Source organism: Alligator sinensis, unplaced genomic scaffold (assembly GCF_000455745.1).
Source record: "Alligator sinensis unplaced genomic scaffold, ASM45574v1 scaffold626_1, whole genome shotgun sequence".
In the NCBI taxonomy this organism is placed as follows: Eukaryota; Metazoa; Chordata; order Crocodylia; family Alligatoridae; genus Alligator; species Alligator sinensis.
Window position 1 is genome coordinate 317,049 of NW_005842548.1, and position 13,761 is coordinate 330,809.

Here is a 13,761-nt window from a genome sequence, read left to right on the forward strand (position 1 = left end):
TTGCTATTTAAATCCAAGAATTTTCGAGGCTGGCTAAAAAATAAATCTCATTTTTCCCCTAGCTAGTGTAAAGCTGGTCTTGTGCTTGCATAGTAACAAATTAATCTTCTCCAACCAAAAAGGATTCCTTTTGCCTAAATGGGTGCTGTGCAGCATATGCAACCTGCAAATGCAGCATACATATTGGGTTCATTTTTTTCATTAGATTTTCTTTCTTTATTTTTAACTGAATTTTTCTCCCTTCCCACTCCTTTGTCAGGCCAAGGGAACAAGCTGTGATAGCATTCAAGGCAAACTTTTGAGCCTGCAATATCTGGGGTAGTTCAGAATGTAGAGTTTAGCTATCTTTAACACTGGCAAGTCATAACAACAGTGAATTAACTCTAAAAATCAGAGAGCGGTTGGCAAAGAGTGTTTGTCAAAGGAAGCATTACTGAAGCAATGCAAGGAAGCCTAAAACTCTTTGGTCTGTATCTTGTGCCTAGCTCCAAGGTGCTAATGATAATATTTTGCACTCAAATGTGTATCTTTTTCCCTAAACATCTCAGAACACTTTGCAAACATAAATGTATTAAAGACACACGTTTCCAAAGCACGTAGGTGAGAGGGCATCAATATATGGCTCCCAGGCCAGATGCAGCCCATGGAGCTGGGGGGCTTTATCTGGGTCCACACTTGGGCCAGAGAGCTTCCAGCTGCACCCATGCCACTGCTGCTTCTCCCCATCCTCCTGGTTCTGGTTCAACACAGCCCAGGTGGTTGTGGCAGCATGTCAGCAGCAGGGTGCCGTGCCAGGCAGCTGGGATCTGTACACATGCCACTGCTGCTTCCCTTAGCCCTCTGCTCCCTGGTACAGCATGGGCACAGCTTCCAGGCAGCAGAGAGCTGCACCAGGGCCTAGCATCTCCAAACTGCATCTGTGCTGCTGTTGTTTCTCCTCTCCCATCCTGCACAGCCTTGGTGCAGCTTTCAGCCAGTGGGCAGCTATGTTGGAGCCAGGAAGCTTCCAGCTGTTCCCACACTGAAGCCAGAGGCAGGGGAGGGGAGAGGGGGAGCAGAGGGAAGCAGCAGCAGTGCAGACACTGTTTCCAGCTGCCTGGCACCTCCCCACTAGCTGGAAGCTGTGCCTGGGTCACAGCTGGAGGGTTGGGAGAAGCAGCAATGCTAGTGCAGCTTCCAACTGCCTGGCTCCAGAGTGGGCATGGAGGAAGCCACTGAAGTCACCTGGCTTATGCTGGACTGAATCTGGGTTGTTCCATGTGGTCTGCGGTGGAAAGGAATGTTTCAGTGGTCTCCTCTTTTTCAGCATCCTTTGTCAGAAGAATTCAGATATGAGAAGATGACCTGGGACCCCAAAAAAGGATTTGTCATCCCCTCTCCTCCTTCCCGCTTCTTCAAGGGCCTGCTCAAGTGCATCGCCACAGTAAATGGAAATGTGTTCACATCCTACTACATGCCACAGAAAGTGGGTGAGTAACCACTGTGTGCTGACAAGTGATAGCTATGTTTCTGTTACATAACTAAATGTTCTGGTACATTATTCTTTGGTTAGCCTAATTCCCAGTTTCACCTTGGTATATATAACTGGTGTGTATTAGCTGTAGGCCGCAAACTGGAACTTTTTGTGTAAACTCCCTCCCCCCCGGCTTGAGCTTTAGTGGTTCACATCACATGGAATTTGGCTCTGATCCACCCTGGGTTTTGAAAACTTGCCAGGTGTGGAGATGAGACAGAACTATAATATTTTACCCAAACCTCTCCAAAGCTTCATTGGTTTGGATAAAGTGGGACCTCAATTCAAAAAACCGCTGGTTTGGAATTTGCAAACCCAAACAGTGGCCTCCTTTACCCATTAATGGTATTTACTGAACATGCAAGATCATGGTATAAAATCTCATGAAAATGCTCATTTTCAAACCTCACTGTTTTTGTTTGGTTTTGGCTGGCACTCTCCCACATACTCTTCATTACATCTAGAGCTGGGCTCCAGATGTAGAGCTCACATCTGGATTTTGAGGACCCCAAAGATGAGAGCCTTTGGGGCTGTGGGTTTTGTCCAAATGCTTTTCTAATAATTTCCCTTTTGTTTTGTATGTAGAAGATTTTTTTTTGCCTACTCATAAATTCCAAATTTTAATAAGGAAAGTTCATTCTGACATCATTTCTCTCAGGTCATGACATCCTGCTAAACAATTAGCATGTGGCTCAGAACAACAGCCTGGCAAATTTGTCTGGCAGCCAAATAGAAGTTTTGGACATCTTTTTTCCCATCACTTAGAGTAGTTATTTGTTACTTAACCCACAGAATCAAAGACAGAAAAAACTTGTTAGGTCACCTAGCCCATAAGGGCAACACAAGCTCCTTTTTATTGTTATTATCTTACAGTCTCCTCAATACCGTACACTCTACGTAAGAGTCGTTACTCCTATCCAATGGTGCTCAATGACTTCATTTCAGATAGGGAGCAATAAGGCTGTATTTTCAAAAAGACATGAGACTTTAGAGCTCAGTTTAGAGGAAAGCTGGTTTTCGGAAAGTAGATGTCCTGTGCTTCCTGGAAGTTGGCCCCTTTTTATTTATAAATACTAAGGCCTTCAAAAGCACCAGACTTTTTTTTAAATCTCTTTCTGCATAGGAATTAAGAAAGGATGGACCCGGGCCATCTCTGTATGTGGTTAATGACTGAGGGCTGGAGCCCAGCAAGACAGAGGAAAGAAAGTTAACTAAATTAATAAATTCATAGATTTTAAATCCAGATGGGACTACAGTCTGACCCCCACCCCCTACACACAGCACAGAGAATAGGCTACTCCCTATTTAGGCATTTCAGTAAGTAACCTCATTTTTTTCCAAATGCCATATCACTCAACAGCTCCGTAAAGGTCAGTTAGTAAACGTAATTTCTTGCCGAGTTTGGGGAAACAGCGGATCTTGAAATTTGGGTCTCATCTTAAATTTGATTGAAGAGATGTGGCATTAAATTTACCTTTGACACTTTTTGTTTCAGAGGGTAGAGTACAGAGCCTGGCTCTGAAAGCAACTCCCAGAAGGCTGCTGGTTGGAGAAGCCCTCAATCTGGAATGCACCGCAGAGACCTTTGTCAATGGACGGATTGAGTTTCAGTGGCAGTATCCCAAAAGGAGAGTGAGTAGATGACAATTCCAGGCTGTCTTTCATTCAGTACTGGAGTCAGTCTGATGGAAATGAAAGATCTGTGATTATGGCTCATTGGACCCCAATCTTATTCTCATTCATCATTCCTAAAGCAATCCACAAATAGTTGTATTTTCAGTTCAAACCAAATAAGAATCTGGATGCTTACATGATATATATATCTGACTCTCTGGGCTCTTCAAAACTGACCTGCAAAATGTCATACTAAATGGATTCCTGTAAGATGACAATGAATAATAGTTTCTTAAGGGAAGGAATAGCCTTTCCCATATCAGAACAACCTCTCCTCTTCCCAGCTGACAATAGGATATTCCCAGAGGCAGCCACAAACATGGCAGATTCTCCAGTTCTCTACCATCCATGTTGGTATTTATGTGGCATGTAACAGTGAAGCAAAAGTAAACTGCACTTCCCAAAGTTCACTACTCATTTGGGCCAAGTTTTAAGTGAAAGGTCCTGGGGTCTGTTTATGGCATACAATACAGGGAGGATTCATTTGTGATTTGATTCAGTGAGGTGCTGAGACTTCCTTGAGATGCCCTAAACTCCATCTGTCTAAGGCTCGGATATTATTAGGTGCTCACTGCACTGTGTGCAATCCCTCCACTATAGGACTGGGCCCTACCATTGCTGTGTGTTAAAATGAGGAGGAAAAGACATTTCTAACAAATGTCTAAACCTTCTGAAGAAAGAGGGGGATATGACCCAGAGATCAGCATCCCAATTCAGTTGAACTAAAACATAGTCCATTTCTTTTCTGTGTAGCCCTCTAAAATTGATGATTGGTCAGATTTCGAGGTTTCTTGGTGAAATCAGTAAAGAAAGCAACAGTAATATAAAATCTGCAACCCAAAACCTGGTTTTATAGAATTGTTTTCTTTAAAATCTAGATAAAGTATGAGAATATTATCTTCTTTCTATCATTTTTCTTTGCATCATCCTTTAGAATTCTCTGTAGCAGGTATACAATTCCCTAATAACTTCTATAGATCCCAAATTCTGTCAAAAGCTTATCAATCTGTAGGAAATTCTGGAGGGCTTTTTTTCATTGAGGAGTGGTTGCCAAAGAGATCTTTTTGCTGGTTTAAAGTATTAGTCTTTCTTCTCCAGTCAGCCTAAAATTAAGGAAGAATGAAAATAAATCCCTGTTGGGGAAGTTGAATACCATAGTTGAAAACCTTACAAGCTATGAATGGGACTGGCTTTGTGGTATGACTACTTATTACCCATCTGCCTAGACATTAATGAGGGAACTTCAGAATTGTATTAGGTTATGTGTATGTATACCTCCTAATAGACTGCACACTGGAAACTTAGCGAGAGGGCTTGTCATTAGCTTATTTTATATTCTATATAATGCTTTTATAACTCATATGTCTTAACTGAGAGGCTGTTAGAAAGAGTGAAAAGGATAAGCTAAAAGCTGATTCTACATTTTCCCTTTTCTGATTCCCAGAAGGATTATAAGCCTGTATCAGCGTTGGACAAAAGTTCATTGGTGTATAAATGCTCCAGCAATCTGACTATCCAGAATGTTACCATGGAAGACAAAGGCCGCTACATCTGCCGAGTGGTCAATGTAACAGGCCTGGAGACCAGTGCAATGGGGCTGGAAACCAATGTCACAGTCACAGTGTATGGTAAGGTCCATATCTGCATGACAGCAGTGTCTGGGAACTAGCACTGTTAACTATAGGCACATTTAATCTGTCTGCATAAAAATGGAATCAGCAATGATATTGGCTAGGATGCAATCACAAGATTGTGATGCTGTAGGGCATACACATTGATCACCAGACAATCAGGAAGAAATGTCTTCCTCAAAATATGCTATGTAATTATGGAAAAGTTATGTCTCTGCTTAAACAAATGGTGTCCCTATCAGAGAAGAGGCACGGCATGTAGAAATGCCTTAGCTTGTCCTGTTTTGGTAGTTATGTTTTAACTGTCTCTGAAAAGTCAGTACATTTAGGAAACCCATGGAAGCTGGAATTCAACTGCTTGGTTGTGAGTTGGTTATATTTGGGGAGGTGGGAGTGAGGGGCAGCATCTTTGTACAACTGCACCAACATTTTGTAAACGGCCCAGCACCCACCAATGCAGCCAAGTTTTCAGTCACACTCCGAAAGTTGGGATCTGAGCATTTGGGAAAACATGGCTAAACTGGGGTCCTAATTTATCCCCTTGATAGTTGGGCCCTTTCAGAGTTCAGATGGCCACAGGTAGAGATCAGAAATTGCAGAGAAAACCATGATTGAAACTATCCAGCCACTGCACAGTTTTGCAATATAGCCATGAACTTATCACTTCCTCTGGCTGTCTGCAGCTTCCCCTCAGCTGTGCTGCTAAAACCCAGTCATCCAGGGCAGCAAGCATTTGTAGCCTGGCAATCTTCTATTGTTTGATTTGTTTTTTATTGTCTCTTTTAGACAAAGCTTTCCTTCGGGTTTCCTCTAAGAAAAGCCACTACTATGAAGTGACAGCAGGACACAAGTTACTGAAACTGGCTGTGAAGGTGGAAGCCTTTCCCCGCCCAAATATTACCTGGTGGGTATCATCCATTCACATGTGATCAGGATTGCGGGACCTTTCTTTCTCAGCTTGCAAAAGTGGGGTGGTCTACTCTAAATAACAAAGTTGACACTAATGATATCCAAGTGCTATACTCTACACTGCCACAGACCCCTTGAATGATCTTGGGCAAGCCTCTTCCCTGCTCTGTGCCTGACTTGCCTTCTCTAGTTATGCAAAGCAATGTGGGAACGTAGTCATTCATTCAGCTGTGTGCAGAAAATGCCTGAGAAGCACCAAACAGGAGTACTAGTGGCATCAGCACTGTTGGGGAACATCTTCAAAGGAGCCGGTGCCTCCAAGAAAGCTGTAAGGAGCACACTCTGCACAAGGAATTCTTCCTCTTTAGCTGATATTTTTTTCCTCCCTGCCTCAGATATTAGTAGGGACATCGGCATGCCAAATGGATCTGTTTTTCATGAAGGTTTGTCTGCTGCTGCTTTGCCACCTGAAGTCCTAATGCACACATGAGTGTTTTCTATCACAGCCAGCTGGGAGGGATTTGGACTTTAGCTCCGGACAGGAAGACAAGAGCCTAGCAACCCAGAAGATCCTGTTTTCATGCACTAATAACAAAGTAATAGCAAAGTGAAGGGAATACTGATGTGTGAACAGAATCACTGATGTGTGACACAAAACGTTGTTCAAGCTTTCCTAGGATATTTCATAAAATCAAATATGGAGGTCTCTTAGACCTTCTAATCTGTTCCTTCTTACCAAAGGATAATTCCCAATGTCCAGTGCCGTCTGTAGCAAGAACAAACCTTATTTCTGGCACGTTGCTTCCCATGCATTTCAATCATGGACTCAGGCAACGTTTTCAGAGTCACCCACAAGAATGTCACCATCCTTGGTCCACCAGTGTCCCGTCTATGTCTGCATCTCAAACCATTACATGCACATAGCATTCTAGCACACAAAGGAGAGAATGGCAGACTGGTCTTGGTCTGTGGGTCAAGGATCAGTCATTGGCTGCTCCAGCATAACTATAACAAACCACAGTTTAATAGCCCATGCAGTACTTCAGCAGCCACAGGAAGTAAAGACAGGCATGGTCTCCTTTCTCCTTCTCCCTCCTCTTTCTCCGTGTTTCTTTGGATAAAAAGGAGAAATATGGGCCAAGACCACCAGTTTATTCTGTTCCCTGCTCCATTCCCTGTTCCTCAGTGTTCAGAATATCCTCAACACGCATTGGAGGCCACACTCAATATTATCCTACACTTCACTTATTCTATGCAGAGGTTGAGCTGTGTTGGCAGTTCTGTGATGCACTTTCCATTGGCTGAGTCAATAAAGGAGGTCTGAGTCAGAGTCACTGGGCAGCTGGATTGGTGAGCACCAGCAGCTAGTGGTTAGCTTAGTTTTGGGAGATTAAATTCCAGGGGAACACAGCCATCTGATTCTGTTTTTAGAGCTAAAATAGGGACTGTGCCCCTTTTCACCCTCAGTATGCCTTGCCCTTTTGGGTCATTCTTTGTGCAGAGGGTGGGAGAGGAAATTGCCATTTCTGGTAGCAGTCTGAGACCACCAAAGTTGCCTTCCCTGGGTGTTCTAGGGATGTTGATGTTGGAGGCTTTGCCAGTGGAGTTGTTTGAACTGCTGTACAGGAGACTTCTAAAACTCCCAGAATGAACACAGTCTTGTTTCCTTGGCTGTTTCCTTCACTGAGTCCATTCAGTGTATCCCCTTCAGTGGCACTGACCTGTTGAAGATAGTATCTTGCCCATTAAATGGTTGAAGTTCAGAAGTATCCAATCAGTATTGCATGCTATTTGCAGGTGCCTTTTTCTGTGAGGAGGGGGGAGATTATCCAGGTTCTCCTGCCCTATTCCTTGTCATTTTAAGATCACAGATGCTCCATGGGGAGGAAACAAAGGTTTTCAAAGTGCTTGTCTGAACAGAATAACAATGGGCTCCTATACATGTGCAGGGAGCCAGCTCCGACACTCTCGAAATCCAGCACATTGGATCAGACTCGATTAATCAAGTCTGCTAGAGTGTTAAAATTAACACACTCCAGCAGACTGTAGCATTACATGTATCAGCATACCCATGCTGAAAAATGGTGGTGGGGCACTTCGAGCTAAAGCTCGTTCAATGAGTTTTAGTTCAAAGCTCCCCGCTGCCATTTTCAGCACAGGAACACTGATGTACATGATGCTCAGGTGCTTTTAATTAGTGTGGCTTGCTAATTAAAGAGCCCCCCCCCCCGGCCTCCTGGAGCACATGTAGGATGCCCAATGTCTCCCATCCATCGACAGAATTAAATTTTCAAAATGGGCTCAGTTGTTGTAAATTCTTCAGGGCACAACCTTTAGCTTATTCTGCAGCTGTAAAGGGTCATGTGTACCTATGGTTATTGTTTGTATATTCACTTAATTTGTTGGTTCCAAAACTAGTGGCTCAAGTTCAGGCCAACCTGTCATTTACTGTGCCTGTTGCAAGGCTTATGCAAAGTATGTACCCTACTTGTTGGCTTGTTTGTGAACTACTCAATCTGCACTTGCAGATGGTGGTGATTTGTGTCCATCTCAGTTGCAGGAGCTCCAAAAACTGACTTGTACACTGTGCATGGCTTATAACTTGCACTTTAAAATTGGTGTTGCTGGTCCAGAAGCCACCTAGTTCTACAACTGGGAGTGCTCCAGACGGATACCATTCTCATCTCTTCTTTTCATAGTTGCTGGCTGAAAAATGGAAAGCATCTTACAGGATGGTCTGTGCACCCCCAATGTGGTGGGAATATATATTGTGTATTTTTTATCCAGTCCAAGCCCTAATCTCAGGTATTCTCCAAGGCTAATACCTATCTGTTTTCCTATTGAAAACCAGAAGCTAATAGCAATTTGCCCTTCTGGCATATACAAGGGCTTGCCTGTATGCATAGCTGACAGCCTTTGTTGGGACTTTCTAAACAGGTACAAAGATGGCAAGCCAATCAAGGAGAACCATACTTGCTATGAACCTGATCCAATGAAGTACAAGCTAGGCATAAGAGATGTGAGACTGAAGCATGCTGGTAATTACACCATAGTCCTGAGCAATGCTAAGCATGGCCTATATGAGAACTTCACTCTCCAGCTGGTCGTGACAGGTAAGCACCTGATGTTCCTAAGTATTTCCATTGCTCTCTTGCATTTCTTTTGTGATGCTGCCTTGCCAGGCCACTAGGCACATTGAGTTGTCTGTGTCATTTCTCTCTGTTGATGGATATGAGTTATGCATAGCACTGAAACAGACTGATCAGGTTTTATAGGATTCAGGCTGGGGCAAGGCAGTACCAGCAAAGGGCTGGTGTGAGGTTCATGAGAAATGGGAAGGTGAGTATTACCAAATGCAGCCCCAGGCATGCAGGTCCTTTCCCCACCTGAGTGCATTCCTGAGGGCTCTCCTATGGCTCCCTGCCTTAGGTAAAGCTGGACAGGCTCTTTGGGCAGAGGGGCATGTGCCTCCAGCCACACGAAGCATTGTGGGGGAAGGACACTGCTGTACGAGGGGCCAAAAGGTAGGTTGAGTGCTCCTCTCTCTGCCTCCATTCCAGCACCTCCTGTTACTGAGTGCCTGGGGCTCAAATGTCACATGCACCAGATGTTCATGCCACTTGTGGCAAGTATGCCGTGGGCTGGCCACCTCTCTTCTAAGGAATAGACCAGATGATCTTTCCACTTGCTGTGGAGCAGCACTGTAATATTGTGTGGAGGACAGCAATAGTCTGACAGCAGACAAAGGAAAAAAAATAAGGAAAATATCTAAAAGCAAACGATTAATCTGGGGAATATACCATCAAGGAGAATGGTGGAAGTTCCATCCAGTGGGATTAAAACCAGTCTAGACGAAGCATTCCCGGAAGGAAGAGGGAAGCCCTGCATTAGCTTAGGGAGCAGAATTAGATGGGTCACTTGGCCTTTTCTGTCTCTGATGCCTATTAATCATCCTTCATAGAAATACTTCACAGATCTGTATGTTATTTATCTAATGGGGCATTTGAGAGAAACTCATTTTCAAGAGTCTTGGGAAAATTGCAAACTATGTGACTTGATATAGGTTAATTTGAGACTGATGGAGAGAGATTCAAACCACACTTAATCGCCATCTCTGGGAAGTTTTGAAAGAAACGCCTTCTTATCACACTATTGCCTACTGCCTCATCACCTCATTCCTGATCCTTTCAGTACAGTAGCAGAGAGACCAAACCATGAAGCAGAATAGGAGTTTAGTGAGAGTTCACCCTGCTTTCTTTTGGGCTTCCTGAGTTTCAGTCAGGCAGTAAAAAAGATAAAGTTATCAATGCTGGTTTGTTTTCTTTTCAATAGTGAATGGGCTTTTCTCCCCCTTCTCTTTACATTCTTTATGCCTAAAAATATTCCCCATTGTGCTGTATTGCATTGCCTGTATGCTGCTGTGCCATGCAACTTCCAGTCATTGTACACGTTTCATTTCACCTTGCACACACAGAGCATTGCCTCACAAGCAGGGGAAAAAATGAGGAGACGCAAAGAGTAATCTTGACACCATTGATGTCAATGGCAAAACTCCCACTGATTTAAGGTGGGCCAGGATTTTACCTTAAATCTTTGTCCCCAAAACTATATAGGCCCCTTTATCCCAATGACTTCCTCGGCTGAGGCAAACACACCTGCATTGGCAGTGGACTAGGTCTTTCCCATCTCTGATTTCTGTTCTTTTTTGTCATTATGAAGTTCATCATTTGGGTATCAATCCTCGTTGCACAGCTCTAGTTATCAGCTGAATCATTTGGACAAGTTTTGGTTTATATATGTTGTTCAGGACGCGTTCGCTATGACTGTTTGCAACACTGGTTACTCTGTGGGTGTGGTATGGGTTGCATAGCATTACTTGTTCTGTCTGTTTGGATGACTGGAATATTTTAAAGAGGAGAAAATTAGGGATGACAAATAGCAATTGTTGTTGTTGTTGCTGCTGCACATACGATTGTTTGCATGTGAAAAGGGCATTCAGATACAGAACAGCCGTTCCCCAAACATTCATATAAACAAAAACCTGTTTCCATGAATGCTTGTGAGAAGCCAAGGACACGATTTTATTGCAGGATTCTATTAACTGCTTTGCACGTCTTTCATCTCTTTGTTTCATAAACAACCATTCTCCATCTTGCACTCACATGCAGATCATGCTTGTTGTTAGCCCTTGTCACAGTTCAGCACAACAGAAGGTAGAAGGCATTAATCAGGGGTAATTCCTGTGTCATAAAAAATGCTATTAGCAAACTACACAAAGTCCGACAGCTGCAGGGATGCTCCTAATTGGTAAAGTGCAGACACAAAGATGCAGAGAGATGCACAGGAAAAACAAACAATAAGTGTTCCCTTTTTTTGGTAGCCAAAGATTGCCCTAGAAATGTTCGCAGAAATATATGCCCAAAAGTCCAGTCGTCCATAATTGAGTGTCTGAACTTAATGAAGAAACTTGCTCTGCCCTTGGTTTGAATGACACCGCAAATCATCCCTGCCTTTACCCATTGCCTCTGGCTAGTGCTCCTGTCTTGTGCACTTCCACAGCTCATTTTAGCTGAAGTACTGAATTAAAGGGAAGGATTTTTGTGGGCAGAAGTAGATCAAGAAAGACTTTATTCTTGAAGCGTGCTCAGCAGCAGCTCCGTGCCTGTCCTTTATTTTCAGACCTGGGCACTTACTGCTTGCTCTCCAAAAAATTAAGTGTATTTTTTTTTATCTTGCATCTTAATCATGCTGCATTTAAGCTCCTAAACCAGTACCCTGATTCTGTCTCTCTAACCATTAATCACCTGGGAAGGTCATGAGCACAAGAATTGGAGAGATTGCCAAGAGCTGCAGTAAATATTCATACTTTGGGCCTCTCTGCCAATATTGTGGCCTGTCCCTAAATTGCAAACATCACTGAGCTAGAAATGGCCATGTTTAGGGAAGTGATATTAACTGCTGCAGCTAGGGCTGCAGGCGGATGTATTGTCCTGCACTTGTAATTTGGACCCAGGAGTTAATACTCTTTGTGAAATTCTTCTTGGATCAGCAGTAAATGCAGTGATCAGAGCTTCAGTTTTGCATCGTGTCTGAAAAACAGCATCTTTAGCCATGCATCATGCTGGGACACTGGCTCAGGAAAGAATGCCCCCTACTGAGTCCTAATAGCTTTTCCTGTAGGCTTCCCTTAGAGGCATCTTCCATATATAGCAGATACCATAGCAATCAGTATAATTACAGCATGGACTGCACACAGCACATAGAGAAAGCACGGTGGTGACAAGTGCACAAACAGGAGGTATTTCCTCCAAGTTGGAGGTGGGTAATGCAGAATCCCTGTTAGATGTCAGCTCATCACAGGCAGGCACAAGAGGACTGCAGCATGGTTCCCACTGCCTATGTCTAGGAGCCTGTAGGGGCAGTACCTGTTGGTAGGTGTAAGTACCAGCTTGGCTGTGGGTAGGAACTCCATGGGCAAAGAGGAATGGCTGACTGCCGTGTAGATGACTGACCACTGGGATTTCACTAGAAACGTCCCTTCAAAAAACAGCTCAGCCCGTGCTTCTGACCTCCCATATTCCTAACACCCATGGAGTCAGATGGTATCGAATCTCACAGGACACACACATCCCTTGCTGTCTTGTTGGCTCGTTGTGGGACTCTTAGGTCTCTGGGAGGGAGCCCATTGCATTTTCAAACCACTCCTTCTTTACATATTTACACATCAAACACTGTCCGTGAAGCGGCGGGTTGCTGTGTTTTTGTTTTGTTTGATTAAATTCTTATTAAGAGCCAAAGCTTCAACAGAATAATGTTCTGAAGAATTCAGAGGGGAGGGAGCAAAGAGAAGGGGTGATCCTAGCAAACAGCTGGTGACTGCACATCCAAGCCAGCCAAGAATGAAAAACGTGGGAGAAATGGAGTTATTCCAGGCGAGAGTACAAAGCAATTTTTTTTAAAAACAAAATCTATTTATGGTCAAGCAGGCTGTGTTTCATTCTCAGCCGTGCACTAATAATCTGGATGTATCTAAGCTCTTGCTGAGCTCTTTATGCAACAGTCAGCAGGCTCTTAAACCATTATATTTTCATGGAAGATTGTAGTGGAGACGAAGCAAACTCATAAAATGGGACAAAATGACCTTCCACCATCTTGCCTCTCTCTTCCCTGTCCCTAAGCTCCTTTCCTAGGTTTCTTCTGCTGTTTCTTAGTAGGCATTGCATTTGCTTACTGCTGCTGTAGGCAGTTGGAATTAGATCCATCATACAGTCTGCCAACCTGCAAGCTGTGGGGTGGTGATAATGCAGTAGGGAATGCGGCTGGAGTAAAGACTGCATGTAAATGCAACATTAAGTACTAGGAATAATCCCATGCATGTTAGTGTCAGTTCACAAGCTCCTAGTCCACCCACACTGTGAAAGGTGAAGGGTAAAATAAGGAATGGGTCATGAGAGGAGAATGCATAGGTGTGCACAGATGCACATCAGTGCTATCCTTGCTATGCTCGGTTGTGCATTGCTTAAATGTCACTCCTGCTACAAGGTAGGAGCAGTTTAGCAGCCATGCGTAAGGTTATTTCCCAGACTAGAGTCAACCTGGCTCCCCAGTACTCCCCCCCACCCCCACCTTATTGTTGTTGGTTCCAAGTCAGAGACGCTGTGTGCCTGTGTTTGCCAGTGATGCCTGATGAGCTGCTAAGCACAACACTCTGCACCTGCATCAAGATCAAGATCAATAAACTCAGGCTGTTCTAGACAACCCTCTCCCCTGCCCCTTGCTCTCTTTGCATCATACAAATGGCATTCCTCAGAGTGAAAAGAGGGCCTCAGCCCAGTTACAAGCCCTGCAGGCAATGGTCTGGGGAAAGAGATGAGTCTTCCGGACAACATCAACAAAGTTAGACTGTGCCAGACCACAGGGGGAGTGAACTCCAGAGTGAAGGGCCTCATCCAGAGCTCTTGGAAGTCACTGAAAAGACTCCCATTGACTTTAATTAGCTTTTAAATCAGGACACATTACATGGAGCTCCTGCTG

The 13,761-nt window shown here is 43.9% G+C and overlaps 1 protein-coding gene across 4 annotated transcripts in view; it reads left to right on the forward strand.

The window, feature by feature from the left end:
• The window catches only part of LOC102368462 (vascular endothelial growth factor receptor kdr-like), a 174,774-nt gene that overhangs the window by 77,517 nt on the left and 83,496 nt on the right, over positions 1-13,761 (forward strand). For 3 of the 4 annotated variants that reach the window (XR_003095970.1, XR_003095971.1, XM_025213792.1), the window contains exons 5-9: positions 1,307-1,469; positions 3,009-3,145; positions 4,632-4,815; positions 5,605-5,722; positions 8,665-8,840. Coding sequence is in view for 1 of the 4 variants with exons in the window: in XM_025213792.1 (XP_025069577.1) it covers positions 1,307-1,469; positions 3,009-3,145; positions 4,632-4,815; positions 5,605-5,722; positions 8,665-8,840 (778 nt within the window). In the remaining 3 variants the exon portion in view is untranslated. The remainder of the gene's footprint in view (positions 1-1,306; positions 1,470-3,008; positions 3,146-4,631; positions 4,816-5,604; positions 5,723-8,664; positions 8,841-13,761) is intronic. The other variant, XR_003095972.1, reaches the window with a different exon arrangement.